At 44.4% G+C, this 14,107-nt stretch overlaps 1 protein-coding gene across 1 annotated transcript; it reads left to right on the top strand.

Moving 5' to 3' along the window:
• The first annotated feature begins 6,046 nt into the window (after positions 1-6,046).
• On the top strand, positions 6,047-13,715 carry ZIC5 (Zic family member 5). The gene is given in 3 exon segments (XM_036757574.1): positions 6,047-6,574; positions 6,576-7,728; positions 13,273-13,715. Coding segments are annotated over 3 exon segments (2,124 nt in total).
• The last annotated feature ends 392 nt before the right edge of the window (positions 13,716-14,107 follow it).

Raw genomic sequence — 14,107 nt, 5'->3', positions numbered from 1 at the left:
AAGTGTAATGTAAAAGAAAGAGGAACTAATGAAAATCTCAGCCAAAGTAGTAACTTTTAAATGCCTTTTTTTAAGAATGGGTAGCGTCGGCTGCCCGCCACAATGTTTGAGAAATTTGCTAAATCCTTTACCTTTTCTCCTTCTCACCATTAACATTTATTGTTCTGTAGCTGTTCTTATAAAAAAAAAGTTGCTATATAAAAATGTGCTCGCCAGTGACTTGGGGATGCGGCAATCACACTGTTCATTTGTCTAGAAGAGGAAGAATGGGAGAAATGCAAGCAGACCACTAGTCATTGTCTGTTGGGACTGTGGAATTGGGATTGTGCTCTTACATAAGGAAGGAGGACTTTATTGTCTCACTGCGTCCCCTATTTCCTTAGGGGAGTATTTTTACTCCAGCAAACAATAAAAACAAAGCCCGAGGCATTAGCTTACATGAGAATGTTTCATTATTCCAATATTTTCCTTTGGGGTCCTAGGTGAAATACAAACAGGGAGGTTGAATACTAGTGACAGCGGAGCAGCTTTCCAATAAACTGCAGCATTATAGCAATAGACTTTGTAATACAAGTTATGCTGTCATTCATAAATAACAATGCCATATGTTAACCATATTGCTTACACAAGTAAACCCGTCAATGTGTCACTATTTGATTTATCTCAACAGCTTCTTCAAATATTGAAGTATAGATCTGGGGAGGGGGGTGGGAGCAGGGGGTAACAATACAGCAAATTTGAGGGTTTTTTTTTTAAATTACACAACTGCTGTCCAAATGGAAAAGAACTAGGGGGAAATAAAAAAAAAAGAGGAGCACATCTTGTAAGCATTACAAATACTATATGATTGCAATAATTGTACTTACTAGGAAATACTTTGTTTTTAGTTTTTATATTCGTATTTTTTCCAATCATGTTTATCTCCCCTCAAGGTGTTTCTAAGAAATTATACATTTTAATGGTTAAAAGATTTATCAGTGTCCAGATCTCCTCAAACTCCCAATAGCCAGTAGTGAAAATAGTCCATAATCAGCTAGAACTACAAAATAATTGGATAGTTGTATTCAATTCCCGCCCTTTAAGTTAGGAAAAATGAAGATAGAGGAAATGAGTCTTATTGTTAACTGCTGATGTTGGAGCATCATTGTGGAAGAGATACAATCCAAGACTGTCAGAATGTTAGCAGAAATAAGCAGAAAATCAACACTCTCCCCAACATGATCATGATCAGGAAATGTCCGTTTTCTTTTTCCACATCAATCACCACAAACTTTGATTAAGAAGGTTGTTTTACACACAATTCACTCAGTTAACATTAGCCTTAAACAATCACTCCTACATCTGTATATAAGGGTTTTGCCCAAGGAACGAAAAAGGTATTTCCTCCCTTCAGACACTTGCAAGACACATTTCTTGGATTAAAAACAAAACTGAACAGTTTAGAGCAAATCAACCAGAATATTCACACCTTGATCAACCTGCAGAACTCTTCCTGGTAGCTTGAGAATGGAATACATTATCCATCTGTGTTGGGGCTGGGGAGGGGGGGGAGCAGAATAGCTTTATTCCAGCAGACAAAGAGGCAAACCTTTGCAGCCTAAAATGAGAACAGGATATGCAGGATGTGTCAGAGAGTCCAGAGTAGTTGCCAAGGAGCAGTGGAGCATCTCTCTTAGTCATAGGTGACTATACTTCATTTTTAAATTTAACTCACAATTTTTAAGAGAATTGTGGCAAATCCTTGAAGCTAGAGTTTCTCCTTACTTTGGTAAAATAGCTAAATTAAACTGCACCTTTCTTCATTCTCTGTTCCACCTTGCTCTGTGTTTGGAAGGTAATGAGGATCTCAAGAACTTCATATGAAAGTATTCTAAGTTGTCACACAGACAATAATTTTGTGCCTATTGAAATAATCAAAATTATATTCGAGGATTTCACTTTCACATCCACACAGAGAAGGATAACAAATAATGCGAACTGGAACTGGAACTGGAACTCAGTTCTCCTGGGTTTCTGACCCTCTGCACTCCAGAATATAACAACTATCTCAACTCGTAAGAAGACAAACCTGCCAGAAAACATTCAGGACTGAGCACAAAGCAATTTAGAGCACAATAGAAGGTGGATTTTCCATCTATAAGTCTTCCTCCACTCCCTTTCTTTTCTCCCCCACTCCAATGCCTCCTCACCATCCTTCTTCCCTTCTTTCCTGCCTCCCTCCCTTCCACCCCCCGGGGTCAAAACCATAGACAAAGGCTCAAAAGCGAGGAAATGTCCAATTCACTCCTCTTATAGTTTATTAATTACCAACCCCCATCGAAAAGAAACTTGTATCTGTTCAATAATTAAGCCAGGGCAATCAAGCGTGCGCTGGAGGCTGTGTGAATGCAGCCTTACAAGGCGTGAGGTAATGGAGCAGCGGATCTCTTCCAAGGGCCCAACGAGCCAAGGTGGGCTGCGCTAGCGCAAGCCCATGGTTTCCCCTTCAGAGCCTGTGGTGACCTGCAGCACCTTGGAGGTTCGGTTGCCAGACAGCTATGTAGTGTATTGCACTTTCTTTTCCGTTCTCCCCTCCCCTCTCCCTCCTCTTCTTTCTTTTGTCTGGTGTGGTTCAGGGTAAAGATAGCTTTGTGAATCAGATAACCCTTAAAATGAATCTTTCCTGCCTCTCCAATATTTTATTCCTTTCCCAGAAACTCAGCTTAAAAAGCATTTTTTGGGGGGCAATTATTACAGTAATTAAACCTAATGCAATGCATTCCTCCCATTATCACTTTATGGGGCACTAAAGATAGCATCTATATTCTATGCCCATAGACATATTTGGAAATGCAATAACTAGATCAAGGATTAATTGAATAATTTTTAACTTTTAGCAATTATTTTATGCTTATTTAATAATGCATGATGCAATTGACTTCTTCATTGGTTCCTTGGATTTTAGAGAATTTTTATTTAATTTCAGATGAGGTTAAAAAAGACATTACTCTGGGGATCAGGATGGGCATAACAATAATATGAAGAAAGTAAACAAAATAAAAATGCAGTTTTGAGCTGAGTTTTGAGTTGACTACTCCAGGAAATTGATTATCAAGCCTTTTTGCCTAAAACCTTCGCCTATGTTAAGAGTTATTTGGTCAGAGTTATCAGCTTGTTATTGGTATTGATTCAGAGTTTTGTGTGTTTGTGTGTGTGTATGTGTGTGTGTGTGTTTAAATATCCTCTGAGGGAGAGAACTCAGAAATTAGCATCCAAGTGTACTCGCCTGAGTCAATAGTCTTTTCACTATGTGTATTAAATCACAAATAAGGGAATATTCATAAACCAACATATAAATACTTCTCTTACCAATCAGAACAAACGTGCATATCACTTTCTCTGAGATTTTTTCTTTTTTTCTTTTTCAGGGTTTCCATAAAGAAATTGATCAGGGAGGTATGTTTGAATTAAGACATATTAAATCGATGACAGATACATATCATGCTGTGTTTAACAAGAGTTGTACAAGGAGGCGTGTACAAGATTCCACACAGCACAAGAGCACTATTACTCCCCATTTACAACTTTTCCTTCATGCGTTTGCCCATTAACCATTAAATTTCAGTAATTCAATAAAACAGAGCAGTTATAATTTTGAGGAAAAGCTATTTTGGAGGGGAGAGGGAAGTCCTCATTTTATAGCACAATAAAAATACTCAACAGCCCATTTTAAAGGGCGGCGTGTGTTTATTTTTGTTCTTTACCTATAACCTGTAGGACTGAATTCAAAGCTATGCTAGTCCAAGCACTAAAGTCCATTGCTGAATAAATTCAAATGAGAGAAATTCTTCGGGAGAACTTCAGGATGAACCAAACAAATAATGAGGCCAGTTAAGGTAGCATAGCTTTGAATTTAAGATTATTCCTATAAGTCAGGACTAAGTGTAGATAAAGAAATGGCAGGAAGGTCTGTCATACTTGCCTTTTTTTGTGAAGACTGTGAGGTGATAAGGCAATAAAGGCAAGCATCTCTCTCTTTCCACCCTACCTCCCAGTGATATTTCCTAAGATAATTTTCGTTCAACTTCGCCTCAGGCTTTCCTTACTTTTCCTATTCAAACTTTTTCAAATGGTTTTTTTTAAAAGACTGAAATTTGCTTGTATTATATTCTTTGCTTAGACATCAGATTTAAAAGAGACATCTCATTTCTAAGGTCATAGTGGGGTAAGGGGTGGGTTTTCAAATTGCTGTAATTCATACCAATATTAATGTCATCACCTCTTTTGCTCTTTACATAATACTGTACCACAATTGCTTTGTCTGGGAAGGTTCCCTTGCTGCTTTTGGTAAAATAATCCATTTTGACTTTGCTGACAAACAATTAAACTGGTGAGGCCTTGTCCGTATTTCTTAACAGAAAATGGACATTTAGCTTCAAGTTTCACCCTCTCACAATTGTTGGGGGAAAAAAATTGGCTGCACTGATTTAAAACAACTCCCCCCCCCCACCAAAAAAAGGTGAGCTTGACTTTTGAGCCTCTTCGTACATGATAGGTAAATAGGAAGGGGGAAGCCTTCCTCCCCAGAATTTGAAAGTCAGACACCTCACAAAAAAAGTAACTTTACCCAATCTTACTTTTACTAAACAGAAAAACAAAATCTGGTGTACACCTGTTCTCCACCAAGACTGAAGTGAGAGAAAATAATGGAAAGTTTCCCTTTGAAAGCAGGTTCTCAATTTTGAAAGTTGAAGGCACATTGCAGGTACAGGTTCCTTAAGGTCCTCAAGCAAGACATCTGTAAGAGATATTTGTAAGAAGGGGGAAAAAACCCAAGGTAAAAGGTGACATATTAGATGCTACACTGATGGGATATTTTTTCATGATGTTAGAACATTTCTAATATAGAGTAAATTTGAAGAACTATATATAAATATGTTGGGTGACTGACCAGAAGGAGAAATTCTTCTAAAAATGATTCTAGCTATTCGTTAGCTCGGAGAGATGCCACGCTGCCAGTTCTGAGACTTTATCTTCAAAAGGTAAGAGTTAGATTTTTTTTTAAAGATTTGTTTTTGCACATCTCATTGAAAGTGGCAGATTTGGAACTGCAAAGCAGCAGAGATTGCGCTTCTATCGTCTTAAAAACGTCTTGAAAAGGAGTCCATGAACTAAAAACTTGAGGTAAAATTTTTACTCGTCCCGAATGACCCTATTTACAGTGTCAAATCACTCAAGTTATCTAGAAATCAACTATTAGGTGTTGTGACCTCCAAAAATAACCACCTCTACTGCCATTTAACTATAACCTTGGTCTTTTTACTGGGGCACATTTCCGTTTCTTCCCTCAAAAAGTTTCAAGAGGCATTGATTCAGGTGAGGTTAAGTGAATAAATGTATCCACCTCCCAACGACAGCTCTTGAGGGTTGAAAAAGAGTTGAAAAGAGTACGGTGGAAAAAGGAGGGCGGGAGGGCGGAGGGGTCCAGGAGAGCGAGCTTTGCTTTGACCAATAGTGGGATAGTGGTTGCGTTAGAAGTTGGGAAATCTTCCTAGTCATGCTTGTGAACATCTCTCAATTCCCAGCAGGGCTGGCTAGCTAAATTTCAGCCTGACAAGAGAGGGTGTGCTAGATTCCTGAGCTGGGCATTTGCAAGGTGCATCAACATCACTGGCCCTCGGTGGCGGAGGCACTCAGCTCCTCACTTGCGCGTCGCAAACTTTCTACAAGTACAACTTTTCGACAGACAGGAAGGGGGACTGGGGGCACGTAGGGAGGAGGGGGCGGGAGGCAAGTGGGGCTAGAAGCGAAACCAAAGATAGAGGCTAGCATGAGGGCGGATGCCTGCTGAGCCGCGGGCCTGAAAGGGAGCCAATCGGGCAGCCCCAACTGCTGCCAATCAGACGACTCCCTCCAATCCCACCAGTGCCATTTCCAAAATCTCGGTCCCACTGTGCAGCTCAAATGTGGTGTTCGTTCTGCCAATCGCTGGAGGACAGAGTGGGGAAAGGAATAAGCGGAGTTAGGAGACAAGGACAAAAGAAGTTAAAGAGCGCTTAATATATACATGTTTTTGAAGGCAGGCAGAGGGGAAAAAATAACAACAGTGAGGGTATATGGTTCTGATTGTGTAGTATTGATGGAGCCCCCTTTGAGCAAGAGGAATCCGCCGGCGCTGAGATTAGCAGATTTGGCAGCGGCTCAGCCCCATCCTCATCAGAGTATGACAGGCTTCCCCGGACTGGGGAGTCAACCCGCTCACTCCCACCACCACGCTGCAGCAGCCGCAGCCGCCGCTGCAGCGGCAGCTCACCTCCACCCCCGGGATCTGGGGAGTGACCCTGGAGTGGCCCTCACTTCGTTAGGACCCGAGCACATGGCTCAGGCGAACGCGCTCAAACTCAGCCCTCCCTCCCAGCCGCTTCCAGCGCACCCTGAAGCCCAGGCGGTTGCCGGTGCCACTGCCGCATTCGCCTTGAAGTCCGGCGCGGGCAACTACCCCAGTGGTGGGGGCAGTGCAGCGCAGTCTGCACCTCCTCCCCCAGCCCCTCCCCTTTCCTCCTCCTCTTCCCCCTCTCCCCCTCCCCCTCCTCCTCCCCCCCCCTCCTCCTCCACCTCCTTCTGCCCTCGCGGGCTACACCGCCACCAACAGTGGTGGTGGCGGCGGCTGCAGCGGCAGTGGCAGCATTAGCGGCAGCAGCAAGACCAACAGCAGGGACTTCATCCTCAGGAGAGACCTTTCCACCACGGCCCCCGCTGCTGCCATGCACGGGGCGCTTGGAGGGGAGCAGCATTCCCGGGCAGGCTCCCCCCAGCACCCACCCCCGCCTCCCCACTCTGGCAGCATGTTCATCTCCTCGACTGGAGCCTATGCGGCCCCGGATGGGTCTGGAGGGGGCGGTGGCGGTGGTCCCGCGCTGTTCCCTGGCTTGCATGAGCCGTCTGGGGGCCCCGGGAGCCACCCCCACCCGCTGAACGGCCAGATGCGCTTGGGTCTGGCTGCAGCGGCGGCGGCGGCCGCGGAACTGTATGGCCGTGCCGAACCGCCTTTTGGACCCCGCTCTGGAGACTCACACTACGGGGCAGCAGCGGCGGCCGCCGCCGCCGCTGCCGCGGCAGCTTCCCTGCACAGCTACGGCTCCTTGAACTTAAACCTGAACCTGGCAGCGGCGGCGGCGGCGGCGGCAGCCGGGCACGGGCATCACCATCACCACCACCATCCTCCACCGCCCGCACCTCCACCACCTCCGCCTCCTCCGCCTCCTTCTGCTCACCACCCCCACCATCACCACCCCCACCACCCCGGGTCGGCGGCCGCGGCCGCAGCCGCGGCTGCAGGGGCCTTCCTCCGGTACATGCGGCAGCCAATCAAGCAGGAGCTGATCTGCAAGTGGATCGACCAGGAAGAGCTGCAGCTGCAGCCGCAGCAGCAGCAGCAGCAGCAACAGCAGCAGCAGCAGCAGCATCCGCCGCCCCCCGCCTCGAAGCCTTGCTCCAAAACTTTCAGCACCATGCACGAGCTGGTGAACCATGTCACGGTGGAGCACGTGGGGGGCCCCGAGCAGAGCAGCCACGTCTGCTACTGGGAGGACTGTCCCCGAGAAGGCAAACCCTTCAAGGCCAAGTACAAGCTCATTAATCATATCCGTGTGCACACCGGAGAGAAGCCGTTCCCCTGCCCCTTTCCCGGCTGTGGGAAAGTCTTCGCCCGCTCAGAGAACCTCAAGATTCACAAGCGCACTCATACAGGTGGGTATCTCTCCCTAGGCTGTCGCTGCAATAGCAGCTACCGCCGCCGCCGCCGCCGCCGCCGCCGTCGCCACCACTGCAGTCTCCCGCCTCCCTCCTCCGCCACCGCCGCCGCTTCTGCTGCTGCTGCTTCTTCTGTCCTGATTACCCCCCCCACCCCCCTTCTACTGTTTTTCTTCGCATACGTATAACCCGGACATGTGACTTCTTTTTTTTTTCTCTTTTTTTTCCCCTTTTTTTTTCCATGAATAAGTAATTCGGTAGCATACTCAGGACTCACAGCGCTGTGTTTTCTACACGGCGAAAAGTCTCCAGTCTACCCTCCAGCCCCACTGCCCGGGACAGGCAAACAGCTCCACCAACACCAAACCATCACAACAGCACAAGCAGCAGCAGCCCAGGAAGGAGGAGGAGAAGTGGAAGGAGCTACGAGGATGGTCTGCAGTCCCCCACCCCCACCCCATACCCCCTTCTTTCTCTTTTTTCTCCTGGAATTGGCGGGAGGCGGGGGGGGGGGGGTGCGCAAAAGGGGGGTTACGGGTAGGTTAGCAAGGGTGACTCACTTTAGTTTTCACCCACTTCCCCAAACCCCCTACGTCCACAGTGTACCACCACTCAGAAGTTTTGTTGTTTTTGGGGGAGGGAGGATGTTTTCGTGTTTAATTCCAGACTGATGGAGAAGACCTTTGGTGAAGGGGAGGGCCCAAGAACCTCTCCTTCCCCCCCCCATAATAATTATGGGGGAGGTGAGAACTTCTTTAAAGTATGAAGTCCCTCTGGAACCCGGGGGATGGGATGGAAAAATTGGTTTCTGGCCTCTTTTAGAATGTTTCTAGAGTCTGAAGGAAGTAATAGAGAAGGAAACTCCAAACTCACGTCTATCTTGGTCACCCTAATAGAACTTTGAGGAGGGGAAAAATTAGGAGGAGCCATGCTTCTCTAGGGAACCCTACTGGAAATTCCTTAGATTGGAATCTTTGGGGGTTTATTTAAAATGCTGTTGCTAAATTGTGATGGTTATATCGACGGTCTATGCCCCCTGTTCCCCCCCCCCCCCCAGATGTGTGAGGGTAGAAGCTCTGATAAGATTGAACTGAGCTGGGATTTATAGTGACAGACAAATATTAGCCCTCCGAGGATACTTAAGGAACTGGAGTTTACATAATTACTTTCCTGATTTATCGGGTGTTTCTGTGCAGAGGAAGGCAGATTACGTAGGACTGTAGTCCAAATGTAAGGGCAAATGGCCCGTGGTTGAAGGGATTATAGATTTTATCTGCAGAATTTGTTTTAGGACTCCCAGATTGTTTCTGGAAAGAAGTGAAGTAATCCAGCCCCCTTTCAGCTCCGACCCTTAGAGCCAGCGGTCATTTCTCGCCTTAACTCACATTTAAAACCCCATTCTCCTCAGTGTTGTAGAGTCGGTTGATCACTACTTGGGAGAGATCAATCACTACTTGGAGAAACAGGGGATTCTTGGAGAAGTCTGATTTCCCAATTCTTTTCGAATCTAGATGCATCTGCCTTAATAATTTTGGAAAACAAAAATCCCAACAGGAGGTCCTTGTTCCTGCTTCACAGTCAACCTACTCCTGAGTAGCCGAGAGGGTCCATGACTGAGAAGTACTTTCCCTGCAAGTACTTCAGCCTTCCTTTCTATTCATTCTCCTATCTCACACCCTTAAAAAACAAAACAAAACAAAAAAAAGATCGCATATTGTTTGAAGCTTGGAAGATTTCTGCCTTTTGAGCCCTATGGAATGGGAGGTAGGGTTAACCCCTTCCCTGGGAAGACCCTGGGGACAGCAAAAGGCTGAGTTTTCCAACCAAAGGTCTATATCAGTTTCCACTCTTTGAAAAGCACGGAGACTTCTGATTTACAGCTCCTGAAATCCGACTCTTTCTGAGTAATGATCCCAGACTTATTCCTTGCCACTTCTCTGAACTTGAGGTCTTGGATATCTGTCCTTCTTTCTTGCTGTTTGGCAGACCTTTGGGAGCTCCTATGTTCCAGGGCTTCCTCTTTCAATTTGATTCCCAGCTAGGCTGCAGGGGTACAATGTAGGGTTTGAAGCATTTTAAGATTTAATTTTCTTGGCTGGAGTACTCTGATGCAGAGCTTACAGGCCCGGAAAGGCCCAAGCCCAGCTGCTAACTCCAGTAATCAGAAGAACTTACCTAGGGGCTTACAAAAGTTCTTAGAGGGGCTGTGGGATCATGTTGACTTCTTTTTGAAAGGTACAGCAAGTCCAGGTAAGGCAGGGTGCACCCACAGTACATCACAGACCAAAGTGAGGCCTTGTAAATACACAGAAGCCAAGAACCTTCAAGGACCAGGCCCAAAGGATCAGCCTCCTATGCTGAAAAGGGTTCTGGATTTTTTTTTCATATTCTTGCATGATTTATTTTATTTCTTTTCCATTCTCTCCTCTCCCTCCCCGCCCCTGCCCCCGTAACTGAGGGAGAACATCTTAAGCATACACACTCTCAGAAGAGATAGCAAAGTACTTTTTATAATTCTCTCATCTTGGGCATAAAGGAACATTATTCCCCAGAAAGGCTACTGTGATCTGGGAGTAAGAGGAAGGCAGCAGATTGCTGTAGAACTGCTATGGCCTCCTTCCTCCCAAGCCAGAGAGGGCCTTGGAACTTTGGGAAGCATCCCAGAGTTCCCACAGAGATTCTACCCTACTGGCTGGAGTAAGAGGGGAGTGGGCGGGAAAGCTGGGGGTGGGGGAAAGAAACTTATTTACAGTTAAAAAGAAACAAACCTTTGCATGTAAATACTTCTAATTGCCTGAACCTATGGTTGTACTTCCCCCTGGGTAACTGAACCCTAGCACACAATGTGAGAGGGGAAACCAGTCATTTCAAATTCAAACTCTCTTACTCAGGGCTTTTATTTGTCATCGTTGGTACGCTTAGCTGTGGCTTTGTGTGTTCTTCGCCTACAGCCGCTTTCCCGGGGGAGATACCTCTGTTTATCCGGTATTTGCAGCATTTCACTCCCCTGCTCCACTTTTACCCCTCCCCCAACCCTCAACTTCTTCCATTTTTAGGGTTGATTTGGGTTCCTTTGGAGAAGTTCTCTCTTCGACTTAGCGTTTTTCTCCGTTCTTCTAAAACAAGTACTTCACGGTGCGCTTCAAAAAGACCAGTCTCAGAACTTGAATGGCAGCGGGAGTTGTTTATAGCACGCTTCTGTTGAAAGATGGATGGGCTCGATATCTGCATCAGGGCAGTCGAGAAAGCTTCTGTGGAGTTCCCGACTGGACTTGGGAGCCCACAGGAGAGGTGTAGTGCCTGCCTCACGATCATTGCCTCCTGGAACATAGTTTAAACAAGTTAAATTATGACTCCAGTCATCCATCTAGAGTATAATATTGACACAAGCATCTTTCGGGGTGTCTCTCTGGCCCCAGTAAGCAATCCGAAAGAAATAGCCAGTTTTCTGCCTCAGGTTTCTTTGGTAATCGTCCTTTTAATTTTTCTTTGCTCTTCATGATCTCTCTCATCCCACTTTTCCACTGTTCAATCTATCCTTTTCTCCTGGACCTTTCTTCCAGTACCAATTCCTGTTTCCTCCTGCATTATAGGAACCAGTTTTCCTTCCCTGCTCATCTCAGTTATAGTTTGTGGAAAGCTATATAAGCTTAGCATTTGTGAAACTTGATATGGGTATGTCAAAATCCTGGCAGAGGCTTTGAAAAAGAACTGGCAACCTTTTTTTTTTAAGTATCTAATCTCTGGAGGGTTTCAAAGGATTTAATTCTAGTTATGGATGCTGGTTTTTTTTTCCCTATGTGTATTTCTGTTTGCATAGGTACAGTATATTTGAAATGTCTACTTACATTTCCTTCATATTTTCAGGTAGTTAAATTTATTTTCTGAATATCTGAACACATTTATGTTTCCTTGAGCACTCAGGAATTTGGACATTTTTCTACCTTAAAAACAACAACAATAAATTAAAACCTCATCAAAAACAGAAAACATCTTAACTTGATTAATACAAGCTACTCAGATATTTCAATATTGCAAAAGGCCCATTGTGGAGAGGAGATTTCTTAAGAATGAAGTGATACCAAAAAAGGTTCAGACACAACTGTGGCTTTCTGTCATGGAGAATAGTTGAACTCCCATCTCAGGGACCCTAGCCCCACTTCAACTCCCATTCCCAGACCTCTTTAAATTTCAGAAACTTGTTGGAGAGAGGGTGTTGGGAAATATATGTTCAATACTATGGAATCCAATTTCTGATTTTTTTAAAAGATCAGTTTTCCAGTTGCATATTTAAAGTTACCTAGGAAGTATGGAGAAAAAGGAAAATAGAGTTGTTATAGATCCTACCATCTTTTAACACCAAGGTGTTACTAGAGCTCTCATTTTCAAGTATTAAGGAATATTTGCACTTGCAGAATATATATATATTTCTGGAGTAGAATCTCATGTACAATTCATACATGAAGAAACCACAGAATTCTCTTCCTGGAGTAGTGAGAACAGCCAGAAGGAAATTTGTGCTCAAAACCTGGCAAACATTCTTCTGTGTCTTTTAACTTTGAAGCAATGTAGAAAGCTATTAAATTAGACCTGCTTGCATACTTTTCAGTGGCACATCGCCTCAAGGTAAATGGATGAGGCTGTGCATAGCTACTGCTTTCTTTATATTGGTGTTTGTTGCCACTCTATTGTGTCATGCTCTGTATCACACTGCAAGTTGTGAAGAAAGCTGGTAGATGGCAGAGACCAGCAGTGCAAGGATGGCCTAGTTAGGCTTGTAAAAACTCAGTGGTGAGATTGTGTGTTTTACAAGTGCTATTTTTTTTAAGAAGAGAGATTGTTTTATTTCCTTCCTCCCTCCCCCACTCAACATCCTCTTTGATTTCCTTCCATCATTGAAATTAGGGGACAGGAGAAGGGCATAATTTGGGACAAAAAAACACAACCATTTTCTTAGAATTCTTCTATATCTCTATTTGAATTTTAATGTGGTATATGTGTTTCTTTTCCTCCTGTGCCTTTGAAGGTGTGGTGTCATTCATTGGTGTTCTTAGGGGAGGGGATCTCCAGCTTTCTGCAAATATTTTTGTTTTCTTCTGTGTCTGGAATCAATATATTATGTGTGGAAAGGGTGCAAGAATGTGAGCAATGTACATTCCACGAATATGCCTCTTGTATACACATTGTATATATATGTATATACACATCTCTATATATGACATTTAAAAATATGTATAATTCATATTTATATGAGGCTTTACAAGATCCTATTGCCATGGCGCTTCTGTTGCTACAATGTGACTACATTACTATGGGCCCTACACCATTATTTCTATTTTCTTGTGCTCTGGAAGAATTCTTATGCCAATAAACTCCATGCCCTCATCCTAGTTTGCAACCTGCAAAAAAGGATCCGATCAATTTCTTGGCTTGGTTGTGAGTTATAAAGGGAAATGAATCTTCATTTATTCTTCAGGATTTCACAATCAAGCTGGAGACTTCTGAAATGCAATTGCTAACCTCATCTATTCTCTGTTTCAGGGGAGAAGCCCTTTAAATGTGAATTTGATGGATGTGACCGAAAGTTTGCCAATAGCAGTGACCGAAAGAAACATTCCCACGTCCACACCAGTGATAAGCCCTACTACTGTAAGATTCGAGGCTGTGACAAATCCTATACACACCCTAGTTCCTTGAGGAAGCATATGAAGATCCATTGCAAGTCTCCTCCACCTTCTCCAGGTGCCCTTGGTTACCCATCAATGGGGACCCCAATAGGAGCCCCTTTGTCTCCTGTCCTGGACCCAGCCAGGAGCCGTTCTACCACTCTTTCCCCTCAGGTCACCAATCTCAATGAGTGGTATGTTTGTCAGGCCAGTGGAGCCCCAAACCACCTCCATACACCTTCCAGCAATGGAACCACTTCAGAATCAGAAGATGAAGAAATTTATGGGAACTCTGATGCCGCAAGAACTATTCACTAGAAATAATAATACTACTCAAAATAATAATAAAGGTTTTCAATATGGAAGTCTTTGGACTATTTCCTGAACTGAGACAATGTAGAGCCTGAAGCAAACCGATGGCTCAGACATGCCACCTGGTTTAACTGTCCTATTTATTCTGTACGAAACCCTATGGTGTTTGTATACTTAATTTAATTAAGATACTTGGAACTTTTTTTTCTTTAAAAAAATTTACCAAGCTGGACTAACTCAGTGAACTTAAGTTGTATGTTGCAGGGGGATAGGGGGTGGGGGCTAATATGCCCAGGGAAATGAATGGACAGACAGATCACTTTGTGGAGATACATACTGCCAGTGTTAATGCACTAGTCCTTATAAGGGAGGAAAAGAGTATTGAGGAAGAACTGAGA

This window comes from Trichosurus vulpecula, chromosome 4, assembly GCF_011100635.1.
Source record: "Trichosurus vulpecula isolate mTriVul1 chromosome 4, mTriVul1.pri, whole genome shotgun sequence".
In the NCBI taxonomy this organism is placed as follows: domain Eukaryota; kingdom Metazoa; phylum Chordata; class Mammalia; order Diprotodontia; family Phalangeridae; genus Trichosurus; species Trichosurus vulpecula.
The sequence above is the reverse complement of the archived record's forward strand: the minus strand, read 5'-3'. Positions and strand labels throughout refer to the sequence as shown.